Source organism: Telopea speciosissima, chromosome 1 (genome assembly GCF_018873765.1).
Source record: "Telopea speciosissima isolate NSW1024214 ecotype Mountain lineage chromosome 1, Tspe_v1, whole genome shotgun sequence".
In the NCBI taxonomy this organism is placed as follows: Eukaryota; Viridiplantae; Streptophyta; class Magnoliopsida; order Proteales; family Proteaceae; genus Telopea; species Telopea speciosissima.
Genome location: NC_057916.1, coordinates 42483623 through 42495786, shown reverse-complemented (window position 1 = coordinate 42495786; position 12164 = coordinate 42483623). Strand labels below are relative to the sequence as shown.

Here is a 12164-nt window from a genome sequence, read left to right as displayed (position 1 = left end):
TGTGGAGTGTAATTTCACAGTGCTTAAGCGCTGTTACCTTTTGCACTTTTAAAAAACAAAAGAAAAAACGATCCAAGAGTTATTATGGTACGTCTAGTATGTATGGGAAAAGACGCATCGAATTAAATAATGAAAGTAAAAGAGAGTGTGAAGATAATTGGAGCGCATGCCGATGCCAACTGGCTTCTGACATCAGCAAAGTATAAAGGAGTGACATTGTCCCACTTAAACACTGACAGTCTACCCTCCCAAGCAACTTATTATTGCTTTCCCCATTGTCCAATCCCCAGTCCCCCCACCCACTCCTCAGCTTTCTACCCTTTTTACTATTTGTCTGCCAACTCGAGACAGCTGTAATGTTTCAGTTTTTATTGATCCAATCCCTGACACTTATCTTTTTCACAGGTCGTACAAATGTTAGAACCCACAATGCCAGCCGTGGCCAGCTAAGAAACGTGGCAACGGCTAGTTCCTGATATTTTGCCTCTTCTCGTTTGATCCCTGAACGCTCTTCGAACTCTCCGATCGTACGTGGCTGATGACGTGTTGTCTTAAATGGTTGCTGACATGTCAGGTAAGGGGGAGTGAGTGTCGATTGTGGAAGATACTATTAGCTTGTCAGGGAAGCCCCACCGGAGACTGAAGAGGCTATAAAATGCATCTCCGACTTCTATATCACTCCACAGTTCTACACAGTCTCTTAGTAGAAGCAGAAGCTGAAAGCTTCAGTGTTGAGGGGATTCAGATACTGTTACCCTTCTGAACTGGAATGGCGATTTCTATTTCTCCTTCGTCGATCAAGTTCTTATTTTTCAGTTTTTCTGTTGTAGTTTTGGTTGGGTTAGTGAGTGCATCGAGGTTCGATGATCTCTTCCAGCCGAACTGGGCACTCGACCATTTCATTTACGAAGGAGAAGAGCTTAAGCTTAAGCTTGATAATTATTCTGGTTAGTTCCCTTTTTTGTTCCTCCCTTTTTTTCTAAACTATATTTTAGTTTTGTACTTGAATTTCTTCTTCTCCGTCCAATCATTTTGACATTCGTTCGTATACTTCGAGTGTTTGATGGTGTCTCTACTTCTAGTGTCCCACATTGTCTCTATTGCTTTCTGATGGCCTTCTTTTACTCATTTTCGGTTCTCTGTTGCGTTTTGCTCTCGTTTTGTGCTTCATCTTCTTTCACGTTTGCTCTGTTCTTCATTCATCGTGCGCTGATTGTTTAAGTTGTGCTTTTTCTTTACGCCTCTATCTATTTCTTCCAGATTTCCTTGCAGTTTGGTTTTTTTTCCTTGTATTATTCTTTTGCGTTAGTTAACGAGGCTGTGATTGTGGATTTAGGTGCTGGATTTGCTTCGAAGAGCAAGTATATGTTTGGGAAAACAACAATACAGATCAAACTCGTTGAAGGAGACTCTGCAGGAACTGTAACAGCATTTTATGTAAGAACTTAAAACTAGAAGTGAGAGAATATATTCTACGCTTTTTATCCGCCGATTTCTCTGTAATCATCAAACTGTTGAGCAGATTAACTCTTCATAACTCGTGAATTTCTTTAATTTCTTACTGTTTCCATTATGTTGTGTGCACACAGATGTCATCGGAAGGTCCAAATCACAACGAATTCGATTTTGAGTTTCTGGGGAACACGACCGGCGAGCCTTACCTAGTTCAGACGAACATATACGTGAACGGGGTAGGGAACAGAGAGCAGCGTTTGAACCTTTGGTTTGACCCCACCAAAGATTTTCACTCTTACTCAGTTCTCTGGAACCAACGCCAAGTGGTTTTCTTGGTGGACGAGACGCCGATACGTGTGTTCACGAACAAAGAGAAACAAGGAGTGGCGTTCCCCAAGGACCAAGCCATGGGCGTGTACAGTTCCATATGGAACGCTGACGACTGGGCGACACAAGGAGGAAGAGTGAAGACGGACTGGACCCACGCCCCTTTCGTGGCCTCTTACAAGGGCTTCGACATTAACGCCTGTGAGTGCCCCATCTCTGTGGCTACCGACGAGAATGCGAAGAGGTGCAGTGCAAGCGATAGGGGATACTGGTGGGATCACCCAGTGATGTCGGAACTGAATTTACATCAAAGCCATCAATTGATGTGGGTCCGGGCTAATCATCTTGTCTACGATTATTGCACGGACACATCGAGGTTCCCTGTCACTCCTCTCGAGTGTGACCATCACTGATCGTTGGGGGTTACTTCACTTCGCATTTCGCATCACACTGTAAATAAGATTGTAAATAAAATAAGGGTAGACATGAGCTCCATGTTCCTTCCTGTTTAGTCCATTCCACATTACTGTTCTGTTCTTTCCTTGTTTGTCTGAGTCTCTCATGTCTAAGAAAACCCCAGATTAGTATAGATACCCTTTTCAGCTTTTCTTTGCCTTTTGAATTTTTTTTTTTTTTTGATAACTTCTTGGCCTTTTGATTACTTATACCCTTTTCAGCTTTTCTTTGCCTTTTGATTACTTACCCACCCTCTCTGCCTCTCTCCTTCTCTCCTTCTCTTCTCTCGACCGTTGATGTGCTATTTTACCGAAAAAAGAATGCAAGGCAGCTAGTAGCGGTCGAAGACTCCCAGCCATTCAAGAAAGGGTATTTCCCCTGCTGTGGTCAGAAGGGCAATTGGGTTAGGTTTCTATCCGCAGAACAAATTGCAACTAACCCATACGTATCAACGTAGGAAAGGGTGTTAAAATGGAATCGAAACCGATTGTTGGAATAAGAATCGATCGTTTATGATCGAATCGAATCACACTCTATAAAAACAGCGTAATTCTGATTTCATAGGTTCTATTATTGGTTCGCTTTGATTCAAGGTTGAAAAATCGTTGATTATCCGAATAGAAATCAGATAGAACCTATCAAGATTAAGAATATTATGATTTGTTTAAGAATGGGATTAAGCATTCTAAAATATTAGGATTCCTTACTGAGATTTTTTGAATTTCAATTTGAGTGCCAAATTCATGAAGGGACGGAAGGTTTTAGTAATCGCTCTAAATATCATTGCAATGTTGCAATGAGCATGTCTTGGTCGACTTTGTTGATGAATTGAGTGGGGGTATGGATTGGTGATGTCCTCAGGTTGGTTTCCCTTGCAGTACTTTGTGGCCTTGAGTTATCACTTACAATTATCATTGCAACTAGCATATCTAAGTGAATTTTGCCTAGAGTTAGATGTGTATGAAACAATATAATTTCTCTCACATAACAAGGATATGGAAAATAAATTTTTTTTTTTAATTTTTAGAATAAGGAAAGGATTATATTAAAGGGAACATTTACAGCCTAAAGTAATGGTGGCCTTGTGCATCTTTGTGCACAAGATCCTGGAGCCTCGAGGGCAGCCCATCTATATAAAAATGGATTTATTCTTGGATATGAAGAAACCCAGCTAAAAAGTCTCGCGGACCCGAAATTGGTAGTCAATAGTACAAAAAAGGTCCCGGATATCCCAGATGTCATGCACAAGACCGAGAGCATCCCACAGCGTAGCTATTTTGGCAGTGACAATCTGAATAGCCAAAAGGGAGTCGAAGCAGCAGAGAATTCACTCCAACCCAAGGCTGTGGGCTTTGCGAAGGCCGGACCGAATGGCGCATAACTCCATTCGAAGAACATTACAACCCATGGTACCTGTAGCGATGGCAAAAAGGGGCTAGCCTAAGTGGTTGTGCCCAATGGTTCCAAAGCCCACAGAAAAGAGTGGACCGACCCGTCACAGTTGACAGCCGTCCAGCCCGGGGGAGGAGCCAACCAAAAGAATGGAGTTTCCGGACCCAGCGAAAAGGAAGCCGTGATATTCCAATGGGCCAAAAAGTTACGGGATCCTGGGTTATCAAGAACTGTAATGTTGCCGCTGGAGAACTTGGTCTTGGTATCATGAATGATAGAATGTATCACAGCAGAATGATGGTGAGCAGCATTCTGAAAAGCCCGTTGGTTCCTCTCGGCCCATATCCGGTAGATAGTGGCAGAGAAACACAATTGCCGGATGCGCACTTCAAAGGATCGCCCTTGGAAGTGATTGGCAACCCAAGTGAGCTCAGCCTGCCAGGAGTCTATGGGAGCACGGTTGTACCCACACATGTGCAACAGATGCGCCCAGATAGGGCCCGTGTAGGGACAAGCAAAAAATAGATGATCAAAGGTTTCATTGCCCAAGTTACAGAGGTAGCAAGTCTGGATAGTGCTGATCCCCCATGCGGCAAGCTTGGTTCTAAGGGTGAGGGCTTGTCGATCGGCCAACCAAGCAATGAAGGAGAAGCGCGGATGGGTGGACATGGCCCAAATGACGCGGTGCCAACTAACCGGAGCCCCAGAGATTCGAGTGGCATTCCAAGCCGACTTAGTGTTGAACCGACCAGAGGAAGTGGGTGTCCAAACAAAGGTATCCCTGTAGAATCTATGGAAGCACCGCGACGAACAGATCTCCGTCCATCGGGTTTGAATGGCTGGATCGTTTGGCGGGTCAGCAAGTAATGGAGTAGGAGATAGTAATGTGTTCACAGTAGCAAAAAAGTCACGGCCAAGGGTTGGAGTCAAAAGTAGAGCGGGACTGTGGAGAGGGCCCTCCGCTAGCCAAGGGTCATGCCACACCAAGGTGTGGGAGCCATCACGAAGAAGGATACGAATACAGTGTTGAGCAATCGAGCGCGTGTCAAGGATGGCTTTCCAGGTAGCCGAACACCGGGAGGGCGGAGCAAGAGACCAGAGAGAGTGATGGTGTAACCAACGGGCCAAAATAAAACTGACCCAACATGAGTCCTGAGAGGAGGAGAGACTCCAAATATGTCGCATTAAGGATGCTTGGTTCCAATCAGCCAGGCGGCGAAGACCGAGGCCCCCTTCCTCCTTGGGCATGCAGACCGAATGCCAAGCAACTTTATGCGAGCCATGCTCGCTATGGCCACGCCATAAGAACTTAGCCATCAACCTCTCAAGACGTCGCATAACCCCAGAAGGGAGTTTGAAGACATTAAGCCAATAGGAGATTGTGCCATAAAGGACTGAGCGAATAAGCTGCAACCGGCTGGCAAAGGAGAGAACCCTGCCCCGCCAAGAGGCCAAACACCGTTGAACTCGAGTGGTAAGGACCTCAAAGTCGTTGGGCTTCAACTTCTTGGAGGATATAGGAACCCCCAGATAGGTAATGGGGAAGGAACCAGCCGGAATACCAAGCAGGGCTAAGATCTGTAATTGAAGAGTAGGACTGTAGTTGGCAAAGAATATGTGCGACTTCTCTTGGTTGAGGGTGAGGCCAGACACAAGACTGAAGTCGTCAAAGCATTGCTGAAGCATTGCGGCATTAGGAATTGTCGCCTTCCCAAAAATGAATAAGTCATCTGCGAAGCAAAGCAAAGTAATGCCTGGTTGAGCGCAGAAGGCATGGTACTGGTAATGCCCCAAGGTGGCGAGGAGCTCAAGAGAATCTGAAAAGAACTGCAAAACAATGGAGAATAGAGCTGGGGATAAGGGGCATCCCTGACGAAGACTGCGGTTGCCGGAGAAGATGCGTGATTGCTCACCATTGAGGGCCACCACAAAACTAGGGTTGGTGATACACTCCACCACCCATGCAAGAAAGGGTGGGGGGAAGTTCAGCCGATGAAGGAGCGAAAATAAGAAACTCCAATTGACGGAGTCAAAGGCTTTTCGGATGTCCAACTTAGCCGCAAACCTCGCCATACCATGGGGAGCATGGTAGTCATGCAGCAGCTCTTGGCAAAGGAGAATGTTATCAGAGATGTGTCTGCCGGTCATGAAGGCAGTCTGGTTCTATCCCACTAGTTGATGGAGCACACTCTGAAATCGATTAGAGAGCAGCTTCGCGATGAACTGATACAAAATGGAGCTAACCGCGATAGGGCGGTAATCAAAGAAGGTCAAGGGGTGGTCTCCCTTAGGAACGAGAATCAGCTTGGACAGCTTAACCTCAGAGAGCAGGCGCTTGTTCACAAAAAAATCATGGATAGCTATACACACATCAGGCCCTGTGATACCCCAAGTAGAAGTGAAGAATTTGGAGTTGAAACCATCAGTTCTTGGGGCAGAATCTTCATCATAGGAGAAGACCACCTGCTTGATCTCCTTAGAGGTAAAGGGTCTCGAAAGATGCTGCCCCTCGGCGAGGGATAAAGAGCGATCGACAGGCAGGTCAAAAGGATGGCAAATGACTTACGGGGAGCCCCCGAAGGACTGGTGGAAAAAGTTAGCGGCTTCATCGCAGATGGCGGCTGCTGAGTCCAGCCAGACTCCCTGCGAGGCCCGAATGGTGTTGATGCGATTGCAGCTGCGCCTAGAGGAGAGAGCCCGATGAAAGAAGGCCGTGCAGTCATCCCCTTGATCCAACCATTTGACTCTGGACTTCTGGCGCATCTCAATCTCCCTGGTAAGAGAGGTCTGGCGAAGCTGAGCCAGCTGAACCTTTTCCTGTCGCTGGAGATCGGGGTCGCCAGGGGTAAATCTCAGAGAAGTCTGTAAGGAAGCAAGAGAGGATTGGCAATCGGATACCTGCTGATCAAGATCTCTAAAAGAGGATCGACTCCAATCCTTTAGCCGCTGCTTCACTTTGTGAAGCTTGGAAACCAGCACGAAAAGAGGGGTGTCCTGTTGCGGTTCAGACCACGCAGCCTGGACTAGAGGCAGGAAGTTCGCATAAGAGGGCCAATGATTGACAAAGGAAAATTGACAGCAACGACGCCGTGGGGGAGAACCAAGGTTGACAAGCGCCGGACAGTGATCGGAGACCATCGGATTCAAAAACATAGCGTGGGACGCCGGGAACAAGGCCATCCAGTCGGAATTGACCAAGACCTGATCGAGCTTACAAGCTATACGGGTGTCACCAATGCTGCTATTGGACCAAGTAAGGGAGTGGCCAGACCAAGGAAGGTCGAGGAGCCCGGTGTCCCACATTCAGTCTGTAAAGGGCTGAGTAAAGGATGAAACAATAGGCCTCTCCCCTTGTTTCTCCGTAGGAAAAAGCACCGAGTTGAAGTCGCCCATGACAACCCAGGGGCCAGAGCAAGAGGCAGCAATGGTGTATAGATCACACCAGAGAGAACTCCTGTCATCAGCAAAATTGTGGCCGTAGACCATGGTGCATAAAATCGAAAGCCGAGCGGCCTTTATATAGATAGAAGCATGGATCAGCTGCGAAGAAGTGGATAAAATGGAGATGTCCACATCCTGGGGATCCCAGAAGAACCATATACGCCAAAGGTCTGCCTGAGAGTAGTTGGTGGAGCAGCGCCATTGGCGAAGAAATCCACAGGAGGCCAAAGCAAAATTCTTCTCACGCACTCTGGTTTCAAGTAACCCAAAAATGGAAAGTTGTTGGGAGCGAGCCCATTCAGAGATGAGCCGCCGCTTGTCGGGAGAATTCAACCCCTGCGTGTTCCAGCATGCCAATCAGATCATTGGTCACGAGGGTGGGTGTTGGGGGTGTGCACAAGGCCCCCTGGCCCGGACTACGATCACGCTGACAAAGTGAAGAGATATTGGGCGAGCGAGACTCGATGAGCAAAGGGTCAAGCACCTGTTCACTGGCAGTAAGGGGGGAGAACCGATTAGATCCCCGGCCCCACGCACGCGTAGGGGGACTCTTACGTTTGGCAGTAATGGATTTGGCCATGGCCTTGACGTTAACTGGCGAGACAACTATAGAGCATTCAGTACAACCAGGGACCAGGGAGAGCACAGGGCGGCTCCGGGGACACCATGGCAAAGCTATCGGGATAGCCAAGTAGAAGAGAGGGCGCAAGGGGTGGTTCGGGGGGCCCACCACCTGAGGGTTGAACCTCCATACAAGACAGGGATGGCAAACCAGCGGGTTCCATATTAGCATCGCCTAGAGGGCGAGGGGGTTCATATCCGAAGAGCCGGAGGGAGGCGAAGAGGCACCCTTGCATGAGCGCCGGTGGGGGCGGACAGCTTGCCAGCGAGAAGGGCTAGACTCCGGAGGGTCTGAGGTGGAGGCCAACTTCAGGGGGCAGGTGGTAACAGTGTGGCCAAAAACGGAGTAGCTTTCACAGAGGGGGCGCCGCCAGTCATACTCCACTACCTGGGTCAGGCGCGTGCCATCAGCGAGGATCACCGGAATCGTATTAGGTAGACCATCAGTGGCATGGATCAAGACGCATACCCGAGCAAACGAAAGACGTTCCCACGTCATAGTGTGACGATCAGTACAAATGGGCTTTCCAATCACACTGGCGAGTCTTTCCAGACATCGCTCCCCCCAAAGATGAAGGTTGAGACCCGGGAATCGTACCCACAGAGGCAGAAAATCTTCTTGCTTAGATGATAACGAAATATCCGTAGTCCAGGGTCTAACGATCATGGGCCGGGCGCCAAACCGCCAGGGGCCATTATCAAGCATCTGTTGACATAGCTCTGCCGACTGAAAATCGAACACAAATACCCCACTCTCGAGACCAAACACCTCGACGGCGCGGCCTTGTTCCCAGTTTTGCTGGACGAAGCGCTTAATGGGCGAAAAAGAGGGACGTGAGCCAAGCACATACCCTACCAGAGCCGCATCCCAGTGATCAATTTCAGAGGCAATGTCTTGAGCAGTACAACGAGCCACTCTGAGACCGTCGATCGGCTCTGGTTCCACGAAAGAGAGCAGAACCCCCTTCTCCTTGGCTGTGGAATTAGTAAAAAGACCGATCCACAGGCCATTCGAGGGGTTCGCCAGCGAAGACTGCGCAGGATTAGGAGGAAGCGAAGAAGCAGGGAGGACCACCGGGGAAGGGCCACTGGTGGCCATTGGAAGGACGGGGAGAAGCAAAGAGAAAAGGAAAGTAGTCCACGGAGACAAACCCTAGCGAAAAGGTTGCTTTCTTTCTGCAGGGAAGAGAGCAGTAGCTTCATATGGAAAATAAAATTAAAGGGTACTAAGGTGAAACCGGTATTACAAACCGCATGTAAATCGGATAACGAAATCGAATAGAAACCGCTAAAATCGCATTGCATATAAAACAAGGGGCAATGACTATCTCTACCCTACACTTAGCCTATATTTACTAAAACTACCCTACCTTAAACTTCTTTTCTAAAACTACCCTGCTTTTAAACTTTTACATCTCCTTCTACCCTCATGTTTTTAAATACCCAGATTGCCCTTCCTTTTCACCTAGTAACCTGCTAATCTATTTAACCTACTATTCATCTTCTACTTTTTACTATTTTTGTCATTAAAATAGTAAAAAATGAAAGCACCCACACGCTTCTTCTCTGTTCTGTTTTTTACTCCATTTGGTTATTTTTTCTTCAATTTTTTTATTTAATTAATTTTTTATTCAACATTTCATCCTTATCGTTCTTCTTCGAACAGATCATGGTTCTAAGTATTGGTATCGTATCACCCGTATCCAGCGATACGTACCGATTTTGCTAGCCACCGATACCATGCTGATACCGTATCGATAGCACAGTTCAAAAAAAGGGTAAAATGGTAAAAAAAAAAAAATCATTTTAAAGGAGATTCAGGGGTAATTTTGCTTGATACAGCTGATCCAGGTCAATACCGTATCGATTTTGCAGGTTACCGATACCCGTTCCGATACCGTGCACTAAAACCATGGAACAGATGGACTCTCTTCAAAACACCCCACTTCTTCTCTCCTTTCTTCTTTTTATTCAATTTACTTTTTACTATTTTTTATGAGAGTCGATCTGTTCCATGGTTTTAGTGCACGGTATCGGAATGGGTATCGGTAACCTACAAAATCAATACAATACCGATACGGTATCGGCCTGGATCGGGCAAAATTACCCTTGAATTTCCTTAAAAAATGAGTTCTCTGACCATTTTACCCCTTGTCAGTACCATGCTACCGATATGGTATCAGCATGGTATCAGTATCGGTGACTAACAAAACCGGTACATCGTTCGATACGGGCGACACGATACCGATACTTAGAACCATGATCTGTTTGAAGAACGATGAGGATGAAATGTTGAATAAAAAATTAATTAAATAGAAACATTGAAGAAAAAACAACCAAAAAAAAAACTGAATGGAATAAAAAACGGGAGAGAAGAAGTGGGTGGATGCTTCATTTTTTACTATTTTAAGGATAAAAATAGTAAAAAGTAGAAGATGAATGGTAGGTTAAATAGATTAGCAAGTTACTAGGTGAAAAGGAAGGGTAATCTGGGTATTTAAAAACATGAGGGTAGAAGGAGATGTAAAAGTTTAAAAGCAGGGTAGTTTCAGAAAAGAAGTTTAAGGTAGGATAGTTTTAGAAAATATAGGCCAAGTGTAGGGTAGTGATAGTAATTTCCCCATAAAAGAATTCTGATTTTGGGTGATTCTTATCCAGTGCGGTTTTGATTTCTACCTTGCAAAATGTGCACCGAACCGGAACTGCACCATTTGACACCCTTAAATGTAAGAATTCCTTACTACGAGCACGGAACACCGTCACTATACAATATATATATATATAATGGAAATTACGATTTGTTTCAGCATAAAATTTTACTTGGAAAATTTTATATTTAATAAACAAACATTGGAACATTTTTCAACATGTAAAATTTTACTTGTCAAATTTTTTGAAGTGAAAAGTTGCAATTTACCAAAGCTAAGTTTCAATCAAAGCTAAGTTTTAAATTTGTTGTACATCCATTACTTTCTATTTTAAAAAGATTTATTCATGCCACGTAAAAATAAAATAACATAAAACTTCCAAAATTGCCCCAACCTCATTTGACGGTTTAAAAAATCGGGAAATCCAATGAAAATGCATCTTAATTGTAGGAGTAGAAATTAAAGCTCCTATTACTCCCTAAAAACAAAATAGAGGAAATTGTCCAGATCTACTTAGATAAAAGTATTAATTACAACCTAAGCAGGGTTAAAATATGTTTTTTTTTTTATTTTTTATGATAATGGTTTAAAATATGTTTTACATCCACTAGTTTTGATTTTGAAAATATTTGCTCCTTCCCCAAGGTTATTAAGTGCTCATGGGTCCCAAGAAAAAACAAAATTGAACTTCCCAAAATACCCCAATATTTTATCTTCTCTCTTTTATTTTTGGGAAAATTACATGATTAGCTACTTTTGGGTTTTCATTTACAAAACTGTCCACCCTATGTTTGAGTTAACAAAAATAGACATAAACAAGTTAAGGTTTACAAAACTGGACAAAATAGTGTCTCTAAACAGTCTCTCCCTCTCACACTTACTTTTTTAGACATTTTTACCCCTGTCATTGCCTTCTCACCCAGGCATCCTCCGTTCCCTGCAACCCTACCCTTGTCCCAACCACCGTCATTCTCTGCTACCCCAAGTAACAGAGGAAAAAAAAGAGATTTTTTCAGAGGAGAACTGCTGAGGAAGGAAGGAGAGTCATTGTTTTGTCTAGTTTTGTAAAACTAAACTTGTTTTTGTCTATTTCTGTTTACTCAAACATAGGATGGACAGTTTTGTAAATGAAAACACAAAAGTAGCTAATCATGTATTTTTCCCTTTTTTTTTTTTTTTTCAATTCTTTCATTTTTAATCACATGTGGGACCCACTCCCTCCTCCTCCATAGAAGGTCGCAACATCCTCACATGTGGGGTAAAAGATCCTGTCAATCTGGGCAGCATGCAACACTTGTGCAGTGCCTGGGATTCAGCAGGCGCTTTAACCACCTTACCCCTGCTTGGGCAGGGCGTTGGGCAGGGGGCAAGGCGGTAAAAACGCCTGTTCAATCCCAGGCGCTGCACACTGCTGCACGCTGCCCGGATTGACAGGATCCAAGTCCCCCACATGTGGGGCCTATACGGAGATGATGTATAGCAAGCCAACTGTTATTCCCCTGCCACACCTGCCAGTACCCTGCCAACTGACCGCCTTTCTCTAAAAAGGCCACCCCCCTCTTGACACCTGTTTTACTGTCGGGCATGCTACTCCCAATGCAACTAACATCTATCATGTACCACAGTGATGCGACAACAGAATCAACCCAAATCCCAATTCCTAACAACCTTAGCCTACCCCATCGCTCAAATCACCAATCTGTCTTGTACAACCCAATCACCCCAACTCATACCACAATCTAACCCATCTTGTTTGTGGTAGCGGGGTGGACATACATTGTACAAACGGCTAGGGGTGTAAATGAATAGCCGAAATCCGCTTCC

At 45.3% G+C, this 12164-nt stretch overlaps 2 protein-coding genes across 2 annotated transcripts; one reads left to right on the top strand and one right to left on the bottom strand.

The window, feature by feature from the left end:
- Window positions 1-762: 762 nt before the first annotated feature.
- LOC122666917 (xyloglucan endotransglucosylase/hydrolase protein 9) lies at window positions 763-2296 on the top strand. Its single transcript, XM_043863033.1, has 3 exons — window positions 763-947; window positions 1337-1437; window positions 1590-2296. Exons 1-3 carry the CDS (start codon window positions 770-772, stop codon window positions 2193-2195), a joined length of 885 nt encoding a protein of 294 aa, XP_043718968.1. The 5' UTR covers window positions 763-769; the 3' UTR covers window positions 2196-2296.
- A 1382-nt stretch (window positions 2297-3678) lies between these two features.
- On the bottom strand, window positions 3679-5778 carry LOC122649778. The gene has a single exon (XM_043843021.1). It carries the CDS (start codon window positions 5776-5778, stop codon window positions 3679-3681), a length of 2100 nt encoding a protein of 699 aa, XP_043698956.1.
- Window positions 5779-12164: the final 6386 nt, after the last annotated feature.